This window comes from Balaenoptera ricei, chromosome 4 (assembly GCF_028023285.1).
Source record: "Balaenoptera ricei isolate mBalRic1 chromosome 4, mBalRic1.hap2, whole genome shotgun sequence".
Lineage (NCBI taxonomy): Eukaryota > Metazoa > Chordata > Mammalia > Artiodactyla > Balaenopteridae > Balaenoptera > Balaenoptera ricei.
In genome coordinates this window covers 7,810,317-7,824,310 of record NC_082642.1, presented here as the reverse complement: position 1 = coordinate 7,824,310, position 13,994 = coordinate 7,810,317, and the positions used below count along the sequence as shown (strand labels likewise).

At 43.0% G+C, this 13,994-nt stretch overlaps 1 protein-coding gene across 5 annotated transcripts in view; it reads left to right on the top strand.

Annotated features, from left to right (window-relative positions):
• The first annotated feature begins 68 nt into the window (after positions 1–68).
• Positions 69–13,994, top strand: part of TSC22D2 (TSC22 domain family member 2) — a 49,757-nt gene continuing 35,831 nt past the window's right edge. For all 5 annotated transcript variants that reach the window (XM_059920110.1, XM_059920109.1, XM_059920112.1 and 2 more), the window contains exon 1: positions 69–3,025. In XM_059920110.1, coding sequence (XP_059776093.1) covers positions 1,083–3,025 — 1,943 coding nt within the window. In that variant the 5' untranslated portion in view covers positions 69–1,082. The remainder of the gene's footprint in view (positions 3,026–13,994) is intronic.

The window sequence follows — 13,994 nt, the reverse complement described above, 5'->3', positions numbered from 1 at the left end:
TGCGTCACGGAACGGCGGCGGCTGCGGCGCTGGCGGTGGCTGCGGCAGCGGCGGCATTTTAGTCGGCAGCGGCGGCGGTAGCGGGGCTGCTGCTCCTCCCAGCATCCCTGGCGCGGCCATTTCAGCCCCATCTTGGCTGAGGGGAGGGAGCTGCAGCCGCCGCTTCAGCAGTTTGAATTTCAGTTTCTCCAGAGCCTGCGAACCGGTCGCACCGAGGAGGAGCCGAAGAAGCTACCGCCGCTACCTCACACAGCCAGAGCGCCGCCGCTTGCCGGCCCGCCGGCCGCCGCCCCTCATTCTCTCAAGAGCCGCGAGGGGAGGCCGAGACCGCCGCCGCCGCCCGCCCGCGGGGGTGGCTCCCCCTGTAAGGGGAGGACCGAGCCGGCTTTCCCCTCCCCCGGAGCGGGTTTCCGCCAGAGACAGTCGACATGTCCCTGGGGCTGAGCTCCGGCTAGAGCCGGGGAGGGAGGGCCGCCCGGCCGCACCGAAGCTCCGCCGCCCGCCCGCGGCTCCCGGCTGAATCAGGAATCCCTGGCTCCGGACTCGCCACTCCTCCTTTTTCCCTCTCGGCGTCCGAGAGCCCGGAGCTGACGCCGGCACTGGCTCGAGGAGCGGGACAGCACCGCCCCTCACGCCGCCGCCGCCGCCTCCTCCCTTTCGCCCTCCCACTCCCACCCCCCAGCCTAGGCCTGCTGACCGCGCGGAGCGCCGAGCTGGACTGACCACGGCGGCCTGGAGACGCGAGGAGGAAGCAGCCGGCCCGCCCCTGGGATCGCGCTTTCGCCGCCACTGGGGGGATTGAATTGAGGTGCCGCGACTGCGGGAGGCGAGAAGGAAGGAGGAGCCGCCGCGCGAGTGAGACGGGGGCAGAGCTGAAGAGACCGACACGGAGAAGGAAACGGGAGGAGGATGTCTCGCGGAGCGGTCGACACACGGATCAACCCGTGACTCTTACAGCGGCGGGCCTCAGACCCCAGCGCGGACGCGGACTTTGTCTTTGGGGGCCCTGCTCTGCCCTTCCTGGTTTCCGGCAAGATCGCAGAGGAGCCGGCGTGCCTCTCTGCCCTCCAGCCTTCCTCACCATGTCCAAGATGCCGGCCAAGAAGAAGAGCTGCTTCCAGATCACCAGTGTCACCACGGCCCAGGTGGCCACTAGCATCACCGAGGACACCGAGAGCCTGGACGATCCGGACGAGTCACGCACAGAGGACGTCTCCTCCGAGATATTCGACGTTTCTCGGGCCACGGATTACGGCCCCGAGGAGGTCTGCGAGCGCAGCTCCTCCGAAGAGACGCTCAACAATGTTGGGGATGCGGAGACTCCCGGTACCGTCTCCCCCAACCTCGTCCTGGACGGACAGCTGGCGGCCGCGGCGGCCACTCCCGCCAACGGAGGAGGAGCCGCTTCGGCCCGCAGCGTGGCTGGGGCGCTGGCCAGTACCCTAGCGGCGGCCGCCACCTCGGCCCCCTCCCCGGGGGCCCCCGGAGCCCCCCCGGTAGCGGGCCCCTCCGCCGGGCCAGGGACTGCCGCCCCCTCGCAGCCCCCCACCACTTGTAGTTCCCGTTTCCGCGTGATCAAGCTGGACCACGGCAGCGGGGAGCCGTATAGACGCGGCCGATGGACGTGCATGGAATACTATGAGCGGGATTCCGACAGCAGCGTCCTGACGCGGTCCGGGGATTGCATTAGGCACAGCAATACTTTTGATCAGACTGCGGATCGGGACAGCGGCCTGGGCGCCACCGGAGGGTCCGTGGTGGTGGTTGTGGCCTCCATGCCGGGGGCGCACGGACCCGACTCGGGAACTGACAGTTCCTTGACTGCTGTGTCACAGCTACCCCCGTCGGAGAAAATGAGCCAGCCCGCCCCGGCCCCGCCGCAGAGTTTTGGCGTTGGGCAGCCGCAGCCGCCGCCCGTAGGTGGGGCTGTGGCTCCGAGCTCGGCTCCGCTGCCGCCGTTCCCGGGAGCCGCGGCCGGGCCGCCGCAGATGATGGCAGCCCCGCCGCCCAGCCAGCCCCAGGGCGCCGCGCCTGGCTCCGTCCCCCCGGGGCCCAACGGACAGGGCCTGCCGCTGACGAATGTAACCCTGGCGCAGCCCGGCCTGGCCCTGCCTCCGCAGCCCGGCCCGGCCGTGGGCGCTTCTGCCGCACCGCCGCCCCAGCAGTTCGCGTATCCCCAGGCTCAGATTCCGCCGGGCCATCTGCTGCCCGTCCAGCCCGCCGGCCAGAGTGAGTACCTGCAGCCGCACATGGCCGGCCTGCAGCCGCCCAGCCCGGCGCAGCCCTCGTCCGCGGGCGCCGGAGCGGGCCCCGGCCAGAACGCCTCCTCCACGGGCGCGCAGATTATGGGCGCGGCCTCCCTGCCTGGCGAAGCCGTGGCCCCGGGGCCGGGCCTCGCGCAGGGCGGACCGGCCGCCCCCGGTCAGCCGGCCGGAGTGCCCCCGGCTGCCGTGGGAGGCGCGGCGCAGTCGGGCCTGGTTCCCGCCGGGGCCGGGCAGCCGCAGCCCGCGCCTCCGCCGCAGATGGGCGGCAGCGGCACGCCATCGGCAGTGCCCGGCGGCCCTCACGCCGTGGTGCCCGGAGTTCCGAACGTGCCTGCAGCCGCGCCCGCTCCCAGCGTGCCTAGTGTGTCTACCACTTCTGTTACTATGCCAAATGTACCCGCGCCCTTGGCCCAGGCGCAGCAGCTGAGCAGCCATCCTCCGGTCAGCAGGAGCGGCAGCATCATCCAGCACGTGGGGCTGCCCTTAGCGCCAGGCACGGCCAGTGCACCGACGAGTCTACCGCAGTCTGACCTAAGCCAGTTTCAGACTCAGACCCAGCCTTTAGTCGGGCAAGTTGACGATACTAGAAGAAAATCCGAACCCCTACCTCAACCACCACTTTCTCTCATTGCTGAAACTAAGCCTGTTGTGAAGCCTCCTGTTGCAGATGCCCTGGCAAACCCCCTTCAGTTAACACCTATGAACAGTCTCTCCACCTCTGTATTCAGCATAGCTATTCCTGTTGATGGTGATGAAGACAGGTATGGAAATTTTATTTGAAATATTTGATGGGAATGCTTGACCGGACATTGTAGTTTAGGATGCAACTGTGGGAGATTCTTTTCTCAATTTGAGGCCCTTAATGTTTCTAAATATAAAAGTTAGTTTGTGTTTAGTAAAATTGATTCATCGGTTCTTGAAAAGACATTAATTTTAGATTACTGATGTTAAAAAAGATGTGTAAGGAGAGAATTGGCGTCACAGTTGTTTAGAAGCACTAAATTGGATAGGAATGCAACATCGTTGATTCAAAAGGGCGGATTTTAGTTTAATCCTCTCAATTTAGAAGTGGTGGCTAGTAGGTTATGCCGTGTAGGGTTGTCCCTTTATTAGATATCAATCACACTTGAACACTTAATGGCAGAGTGTTTTGTCAGTGTGAGTTTTGAGACTGAGAGATAAAATTAAACATTTCCCATTCTGGAAAACCAGAAAGCCCTCTAGTAGAGAAAGAACCACGTAAGGTATCTCCTCCAGTGTATCTGGAAAGGCTGGAGAGATAATGGTGAAATGTCAGATCCGGCTTTGAAGATCGTATCTTCTTCAGCCCTTTAGTAAAAGAGGATAGGTCAGGAGGCGTCCCAGTGACTTCTTTAAGATGCTTTTTTTTTTTTTTTTTTAAAGGAAAAAGTGTATTGGAAAGATGTTCTTATCTTCCATCAATCTTTTTACTACAGGCAAGGGAGGTAGGAGACTCTTGACAGTAGTGAAAGCTGTAGTTCTTGAAATTAGAGTAATTTTATAGTAAAAGTATAAATGTTAACAATTGGCTCCCTGTATTTAGGGGGGATGCTTTTAAATAGTTTAAGGGAAAATTGGTGTATTGCTATACCAGTTCCAGTACAGTTGATGTTTGGTTATGGTTTAATGAGGATTTTAAGTGGTTTTGAGGAAATGTCACATGAAAATTTGATGTAGTGTGTATAATACAAATGTTTAAAAACTGACTTATTACCAGATATTACATTTAAAAATTACAGAGAAAGTTTCAGGTACTTTACCGTTAGAAATTTATTTTCTGAGGTTTTTGTTTTGAGAGAGGTTAATTTTAGATGTGTTGAAAGAGCAGAACTATTTTTATAGATTTCTTGAATAATTGGTATGTAGACTACAATGAGAGCTGTTAAAGCTTTTTCTTCCTATTTTCTTCTGAGTTCCTTCACATTCTTTTCTTTTTCATTTCGAATTAGCCTTGTATTTTTGTTATATACTTCTGTTGGTTTGAAAAATGCTCACTGAAATTCATCTTCTTTGCCTTTTGTAATTCAAAGTTCATCTTTTTTTTGTAGGTGACTTGTTTGTGGGGAGTCTTTCTTCCATTTGAGAACTCTTAGAGAGTACCACGTGTCCATGAGTGAGCTCAGCTAGCTAGTCATGGAGAAATTTTATATGGATGGGACTACCAAGTAAAGACACTGATTCCACAAGCCACTCAAAAATCCCTCTTTACATTTTCTGCCATATTTCACTTCTCACACGTAGGGGCACACCTGAAATGCCACTTGAGTTTATTTGTTCACCTTTGGTAATAGTCAACATGGTAATAGTCAACAGGCATCTTCCCGTTTCTAGCTGCCAGAAGCCAGTTTTTTGTGATGGGTTCGTAAATAACCATTTGCTTACTACCTCTCTGTTTCTGTTCACACTGTATCTCTTCAAGAAATGATGACTGGTTTTCTCAACCCCTCACTACCCCAAAAACACATGCACACCTATGAATGAAGGATGTGTTTTCTCTCCTCTTCACACCTCTCAGTTTACAGCATTTGTAATTACATTCCCCAGAACTTTTTGGTGACGATATGGTATGAAGCAGAGAGATCTGTTGATAAATGGAAACTCTGGGATGTATTCTTTAGGGTATGACCTCAAAGATGCATTTATTCTCTTACTTTATTAAAAGAGTTGAATTTCAAGAATCTCATTTCCAAATTTGTGACTATTTGAACTACAGATACTACTGTATCAGTGTTCTTATCAATTGTAACAGTTAATCCAGTGCAGGGGTTTTCATGTGTGTATAGTCCTATTTTAAATGTGGCGCTTCCCTCCCCCACCCAGTCTTTTAAAATCTTCATTGCTTATCAAATGTGCATTTCTAATTTTTGTTATAACTTTTTCATTGGTTTCTAATTTAACATGCCAGTTTCCAAGTTGTAGTCTTACACATTTGACTGTTTTTGTCACTGGACCAACACACCTGGTGAAGGAATAAATCCATTAAGTAGAAATCATTTTGGGGTCTTTTTAAATTTGTTTTTTAATGGAAAGCCTTTGTAAAAGAGAGGGCATTTTTAAAGTTGTATTCTTGAAATTAAGTAACAGTTTTTCCAGGCGTATGTTTAAATTACTGGGATGACTACTTTTGAGGAGATAGTACTAACAAAATCATGATTTTAATGTGATTTTAGGTTGCCTTCTTAAATTAAAATCTTCATACAATTTTATTTGCAGTCATTCAGATGTAAAATAAAGCATATTGGAGTGAGAGGTCTTGAGTAATTATTAATAGGCTGACAAATTTCAGATCCTTAGAAAATATTTGTAAAAAAAGATGTTTGCCTTTTAAAAAACCATTAAGACATTAGTAAACACAGTCTATTTTGTTGAGAAAAGGAAGGAAAATGGAAGATTAACAAAAAGATCGGGTGGTTTAAGTTGATATATTAAGCACTCTATCTTGTGATTTTGTTTCCGTCACTTAATACAAGGATCTGTATTGGCTCATTCTGAGACCATTTATTTTAAAGAATCAGACCTTATATACTATCATACCTTTAAAAGGGCTGATGGTTGTGTATACAAAATAATTAAAGTGTTAAATTTCTGAGTTAACATTGCCAATTGACCATATGGTATTAATTAGCATGAAGTTTATATATCATTCTAGTTTATGGTCAGTTGTTGAGATTCTTCAAATTGATTTTGTGTAAACTGGAGGATATAATAATGGTTGAAGATATAGTTCATTAAAAAATGCATAGACACTTTTACAGTGAACGTTACAAAATTTGTTTAAACTACCTACACGCTTAACAGACTCCTATTTGGTAAATAGGGGGAGGTGCAAAATATTACTGGCCCTTTTGGAAAAGGAACACGGTACAGATCATTTTCCATAGATAGCTGACCAATGTGAATTCTGTAGGCCACATGCCAGGAACTCTTATGAATGGCTGCAATTGTGGACTGTCAACTGCAACCAAAAGACTGTTGAAAACCTGATTGTAAGGATCCTCTAGTGGCAGATATCTTTATATCTTGTTAATAGTTTTATTTGTGTAGTTTGCTAATGATTGCTGATAAAATATTATAAATTGTGAGTGTTAAGTGGTGTGTCATGGTATGTGCTATAAATATAGATTGTGCTTGTACACTTTATATATATCTATATAGACATATGTATGAGATATACATATATACACACTTCTTTTAATGGAGTTTTTTTTCTTTTAACTTGACGTTTAAGAGAGGATTATGTAAATGTGTATCAGGAGGCAGAACTGTCACTCTTACTTTGTTTCAAAAATCTATAGGGAACTTCTTAGAACTCTGAAGAAGTCTTACTGCATTTAGTCTTTAAAAATGAAAGCTCCTTAACTTGAATCTGTATTTCTTTGGGAGCTTATGGTTCTTTATCAGTATTGAAGTGTGGAGGTAATTTTGTCTTGCGGCTTTACAGTTGATGCTTAAATCACACGCCAGGTACCATCTTAGGCCTATCTAAGTTAGTAAGGATTTTGTAATCAAAGTGTAGTATCTCCTGTGTATGAGTGACATCATTATTTAGTATAAAAATGATACTGATGCATTCATCAGAGTGCCATGTTGATATGCTTTAGTCATAAACCTGGCTCTAAGTTAAGGAAATTATCATAGATTTCCAGAAAGGCCGATGATCCAAAAGAGCCTGAAATTCCTAAAACCAAGAGTTGTATAAGTGGGAGCATGGCCTTTTTTATTCACAGTGATACACCTTTGTTTAAAATTTTGTGTGAACTAAATTGTATAGGCTGAACATTGGTTAACTTTTTAGAAAATATAAGGGTTTTTATGTGTGTGGATAAGACACACTCCAAGTAACTAATTTATTAATACTGTCTTTTTCTTGTAAGGGCTGGAGGGTATGTATCTTGAACTAAACTGCCTTTATGAGAAGTCATTTTTGTTTTTTCACAGTATTGGTAGTGGGATATATGCCTTCTTCTTTATGAGAATAAATGTAATACCAATCTATTTGTTCTTTGAGAATTCTGATAGCACTAATTTGGAAATGATAAAACATGATACTGGATTTATGGATCTGGTACTTGGTAATTTAGAATAGAGTTTAGTCTTTCTCAGCACTGAAGGAGGTTGGAAGCAGTCATGCTCTATAGAGTCCTCTAGTAACAAAGAGCAGCCCCACCAATCAGATGGTAAAGAAACCAGTGAATCTCTTCCCTGAGGAATGGTTGATAGGGGAGTGTAAAAGGATCTTGACTTTTCTCTCCCGAAATGGTAGAAGCTGGGGGGTTGTGGGAGTAGGGAGTAATGGCAGGTAACCAACACAGAAGTAAAGGTAGTGAAATGACATGAAATATGGTCTCAGAAGGAATAGGAACACGTGTTACTAGTGAGGAATAGTGGTCTAATTCCTTCTTTTAATAATTGTTTTAGACCAGTATGTATTTCCTCTTCCAAACAGATACCGTTTATTTCTTAATTGCATTACTCTCGAAATACAAGAGAGGCTTTACAGAAACAGGTATGTCTGGTTAAATGTAGCCTGAACCATGATGTTTCTAAGTAATTTTTTATTAATGGGAAGAGCAGATTTTTAATAAATCTTAATTGATGACAGTATTTAAGGGGTCTGTGTAGCGAATTTCCTGAATTGGAATAAATCCTTTAAGTTTGCTTTTTCTTTATACTAAACCAGTAGACTTGTGATTTGAAGCTGTTCTTTTAAATGGTGTAACACAAATTACCGCATCACAAAGAATATGCATGCCTGAATCATTGGTATAATTTAGGCCTTTCCCACAGCAATTCTGTTGGTTGTTTTTGGCTGCATTGGGTCTTCGTTGCTGCGCTGGGGCCCTCTCCAGCTGCTGCGAGCAGAGGCCACTCCTCACCACGGTGCACCGCAGTGGCCTGTCCCGTCGCGGAACACGGGCTCCAGGTGAGCGGGCCTCAGCAGTTGCGACACACGGACTCAGTAGCTGTGGCCTGAGGGCTCCAGAGCGCAGCCTCAGCAGCTGTGGCGCACGCGCCCAGCTGCTCCGCGGCATGTGCAATCCTCCCAGACCAGGGCTCGAACCCGCGTCCCCTGCATTGGCAGGTGGACTCCCAACCACTGCGCCACCAGGGAAGCCCTCCCACAGCAATTCTTGAACATACCAGATTGAGATTACTCAATATTTGTTATATTCTTAATCTGGCATTGCTTAGGGTAAAAATTGGGACTCCTCCATAAAGATTTAGGAACAGTAACCAATTTGTATCATTCCTATACATCATTAGGTGACTTTCATAATATAATGTATACACTTCAAACTTGGCTGGTAATATTAAAGGTATATTGATTATCTGCTTTACCTCTAAAAAGTATGTGCATAATTTCTGCTTTTAAATCAGGTGAGTTCAATTTCATATATGCTACTCTAGATTGCTTATCTCTCAAATTTAAAGCCCCAAATCAGATTAAAGTATTTAGTTTTATATCTTTGTACTCAAGCTACCCTTTGTTAAAAAGAATGAACTCACATTCTTTAAGTTGTACATTTATATATGGACAGTTACGTGAAAATTCTGTAGATGATTGAGTTAATAATTTTAATAGTGTTCACCTCGGACATAGACGATTAGTAAATGTCTTGATAACTTATACTCATCAGAGTAGGCAAGACAAATAAGTGAAGTCTGAATGTTAAATTACTTAAAGCCTCCTTTCCTATAAGCTCTCACTATAATTTGACTAAAGAGTATTGACGTATAGAAGAGAAACTACGATTAATGTGTCAATTATTATAAATAATGCTGGTGTGTTTTAAATGTTCTTTGTAAAGGTTTAGGCTATCCATCTTCATTATTACACAAGTAAATTGTTTAATCTGTGCATGAAAGATACCCAAAACAAAGTTTAAGGCCGACTAATTTCTTAAGTAGAATTAGAATTCAGTTTTACTAACAGGTTTTGTAAGTTAAACCAAAACAAATCCATGTTATATGGTCTACCTAACTTTTGAAAACAAAACAAAAGCAAAAAAAGGAGAGGGGGCTCCTGATCAAGTAAATCAATAGGGTGTTTAATTATGTACTATAGCATATCATATGAGTAACCATTATAGACAGTGGAGTCAGGCATGCCTGGGCTGAAATTCAACTGTGCCTCATACTTGAGACATTTGACCTTGAGCTAGTTATTTAGCCCTCTAAGCCTTGTTTTCCCATATGAAAAATGGGGATAATACCTACCTTGGAGAGTTTGAGAGGATTAAATGAGGTATGCAAGTGATTTGTGAACAATCATGCATAACCTAAAGCAGTATGTATGGCAAACATACATCACAGAAACATCAATGTTTCAGTGTCTACACTGTTTTCCCAGATCAACTCTTGACATGCTAGAAACCATACCAAGAGTGTTTAGTTTTGATCCAAAAATGTAATTGGATGGCATGGATATAATCACAGAAAAGGAGACATTGTTTCAGGCCAGAAAACTCGTGATGTAGTTAAGTGGTACAGCAAATTGTGTTCTAATCCTGGCTCTTCCACCATTTAGCTGATTTCTTTGGTCAAGTCATTTAACTTTTTTGGTTTTCCTCATTGGTAAAATTAGAATTTGAGCCTTTGGTCAGATTTTAAGATTCCCTGAGTATGAGTCCATACACAGACATGTCTCATGAGAGAGCTGCCAACTTAAACCTTTCTCTTGGTCAAACCCTTTTCCTGCCCCCAGACTATTGTGTGACAAAAAATGAAGTTTGCAAATACTCCTTAAGTAGGTTGAATGCCCAGGAAAACATTTCAAGTGGCAATATGTGAATCATTCAGCTTTCTTTGTGGTTTCTGAGTAGTAAGTACTGGGATACAGAAATAAAACTATCCTTCCCTCCAAGATCTCCGGCTATATGAAAATAATTACGATTTGAAGTTGCATACTTTGATATACGTTACAGGCTGTGATGGAGTAAATTTAAGTTATTAATGGGAGCAATTTAGGACATCAGGTCAGATTTGTGTGGGGAGGAAGTAATTAGACTGATTTCTGTTTAAAATTAACTTACTCTCTGCATAGGCAATACATTTATACAGTTCAAAATTCAAAATATATGAATATAAATTGAAAGCCATTCTGCTACCTCTGTCCTCCAGCCACCCAATTTCTGTCCTCAGGAGCAACCCATTATTACTTTTGCTTTCTTCTGAAGCTAACTCTAGAGTTGAATCTTAAGAGTCATTCAGATTAGGTCACTGATGAGAGAAGCAGATGATTTTCCAAGTAGAAGGAGAAGGCAGTTTTGTGTAACAATATGGAAGAGTGAGAATATGTCAGATTTGGAACATGATGTGATTAATTTGACAGTGATCAGAGTGAAGGGTTTAAATGTCACGGAGAGAAATGGAAATTTTTATCATTTAAGTCTATGGTTGCTGTTAAGGTGTTTCTTGAAGCTTTTTATTGTTAAAGTAGTATGTATCTTGGAACCGTTTCAATACGCTTTTTAGTGATTATTGTATTTTTAATTAAAATCTTGTGGTACAGTTGTGTATAAGGAAATCCTGGGGGAGCTCTGAATCCCAGAGGTGGAATTCTCCAATGGAATGTACTAAATAGCTTGGTATACCTGGCTCTAAGTTTATGAATTCTGTTTGCCTTAAGTGTTCTGTTTGCCTCAGTAGTACCTTAATAATGATGAAATATTTGGTATATGTTAAGATACTGTACCAAAAGTTGATCTTTATACAGCATATTTGGAAATCATAACCCTATGTTAAACACAGACCAGGCTTAATTGTTTCAGACCGTATGTATACATAATCTCATTTTATCTTTTCAGTAACTGTAATGAGTGTTTTTCTCCCCTTTTTTATGGATTAAGGAAACTGAGGCGCTGAGGATTTGAGTCACACAGCTATTAAGTCACACAAGGCCTAAGGTCAGATTCAGGCCTTCTGACTCCAAAGCCAGTGCTCTTGGATATTCCCGGAGTTAGTTTTGTTTTATTACTTTCCTGACTGTAAGATAGGATGCAGGAAAAGCTTCTGTTGCCCTGATCTGTTGTGTTGTAACCCTTTACCTAAAGGATATTTTTTAAATCATTTAAAATCCGTAGATGATAATGTTGGAGATGGCCCTTATTCCTCGGCTTACTGTATTTCCCTGGTTTCTATTTAGAGATTTCTGAAGTTGAGTTTTGACATAAGAGAAGGAGGAGGTATTTGCTGAGGGAGGGCTCATGTACCTCATTCCTTAAGCTTCAACAGTTTTTTAGCTTAGTTTTGAGGTAGAATATATACGTATGTTTTTCCTCGCTATTATAGTTAGTTACCCTACACAGATAGTATCTTAGTTTAGCAGGTAGACATATGTCACATTTAAGTTACTTTCTCATGTACTACTTTCATGTATTTGGTGATTATCATGACAGACTGTTCAGTATATAAAGTCAGAGAGAAAAGAAGTATTTTGTTCGTTGGGTTTGAAAATTTTCTACAAATAGGAAAACAGTGTTTTAGGTGAGTCTTCCTAAGAAGTGCTTGATTGGCTTTAGTTTAGTAGCTTTCATTGACATCAAATATGTTGTTAGAGAACTGTTTCAAATTTTAAATTTTATTTCTTGAGCAGAAGAGAATTTGTGACCAAAGCTGCATAAAATTCAATATTTCTAACACATTTTTAATATCATTTGCCTCTTGGTGCCTTCAGATTTCATAGACTGTAAACTTGAAATTATCCCCATTAACAGTGTTTTCCATGAACTCTTAATTTCCTCAATTTTATGCCATTCCAAAACAGAGAAGTCTTTGATGATCAGGCCCTTCAGTATTTACAGATGGCTCTTTTGAAGTTCTTGATCAACTAGGTTTCACAGACGTGACTCCTTTAATCTGTGCTGCTAATCAATGTTTTGAGACTAATTGTTGCTATTTGCGAAAAATCAGTTTATGGATAACATCCCAGCTTAAGTATTCCAGAAACGAAAAATTTCATATTTTATAATAAGACTATCTAAATGTTTATCCTTGGAATCTCAAGTATTTAAAATTTTTTATACTACATAGATTGTATAACTCCATATGGCTTATTCATTTTGAATATATATGTAAAAAGGAATTGTTAACTGCCAGCTTTTGCAACCTAAGTGTATTTGTTGACATGTTCTAAAGACTTTAAGTCCGTTTATAGTACTGTGTTTTATTTCACAGTTATTTTTCTCACCCCCAAGATACACGACTAACTGCAGATATGTTCTCTTTTCACTTCTACATTTGACCTATGAGAAACATTTCGTTATTAGTATCTATGCTGTAAAAATTCTGGAGTTTCATAACTAAAGTCATGTGACTTTATTTAAAACCAATTTATTTGGCATTTGAATTTGATTCAAATTAAATATATATGTATATATTTTTCCAAAATCAGGGGATCTGAAGTTCTTCTAAAGAATATCTCCCTTAAAAATATATTGTAAATGTTCTTTAATGAATTTTAAATTGTAGACTTGCAGAATAACTTCCAAGTTTACTCTTTGTTATTTTCTTGTATTTACTATCTTCCTCTTTGTGTCACTCTGTTTATTTTAAACCCAAAGTCTCCAAACAGACCTGTGTGAATAGCAGACTTATTCCCATATGGTCTTGGGTGAGCCTGGTAAAAAAGCCAAATTGAGTTTTCAGTTGGTTTAGTTGGCTTTCATTTAATTCGGCAGACTGATTTTCTAAGTACAGTGAAAAAAAGGGGCCTGGCAAATATATCTTGAAAGGATACAAGCTGTTAAATAAACCATAGTTAGCAACCTCTTAATTCTTTCTTGATATTAGTAGGTCCAATCAGTGCCTTTAATTGCCTTAGACCTAGTCAGGAGAAAAGTAGAGAAACAGTTAAAAGAACAGAAAGGAGTTGAAGTAGGGGAAGCAAAAAGAAGTACACACACTGAAGACTCCTAATTAATCAAACAGTTGCTTTGGTGACATACTGGCATCTAGTGTCTATCTGCCTTTCCCAGATTTGGATCGTCTAAAAGATACCCTACTGGTTAAAATTTAAAGTGCCTTCTAGAAAATATTTTTTTTTTACAATTCAGTAGATTAATGTATGTCTTCTTAAAATTTTATTTATTTATTTATTTTTGGCTGTGTTGTGTCTTCATTGCTGTGCGCGGGCTTTGTCTAGTGGCGAGCCGGGGCTACTCTTCATTGCGGTGCATGGCCTTCTCATTGCAGTGTCTTCTCTTGTTGCTGAGCATGGTCTCTAGGCGCGTGGGCTTCAGTAGTTGAACTCGGGCTCAGTAGTTGTGGCTCGTGGGCTCTAGAGCGCAGGCTCAGTAGTTGTGGCGCACGGGCTTAGTTGCTCCGCAGCATGTGGGATCTTCCCGGACCAGGGCTCGATCCCGTGTCCCCTGCATTGGCAGGCGGATTCTTAACCACTGCGCCACCAGGGAAGTCCTGATAATATATGTCTTGATGTCCTATGAGTTTTGAAATCATGGAATTCTATTGAGTGAGTATTTTATTTGATGATCATTGATACTTGATTGCTATTCCAGTTGAAGTTGGAAATAGTTTTCTTATTGTACTAATAATACTGCAGACTCTCCTAAGGCACTAGTTAGGGTCTCAGAATTGCCATGTTGTATCTGAACCTCATTTTGACGATAAAGATAATAACTGTCATTTATTGAGCATTGACTAAATGCCAGGAGCACTAGTTACCTATTACCCTGCAAGGCTAGATGGTAA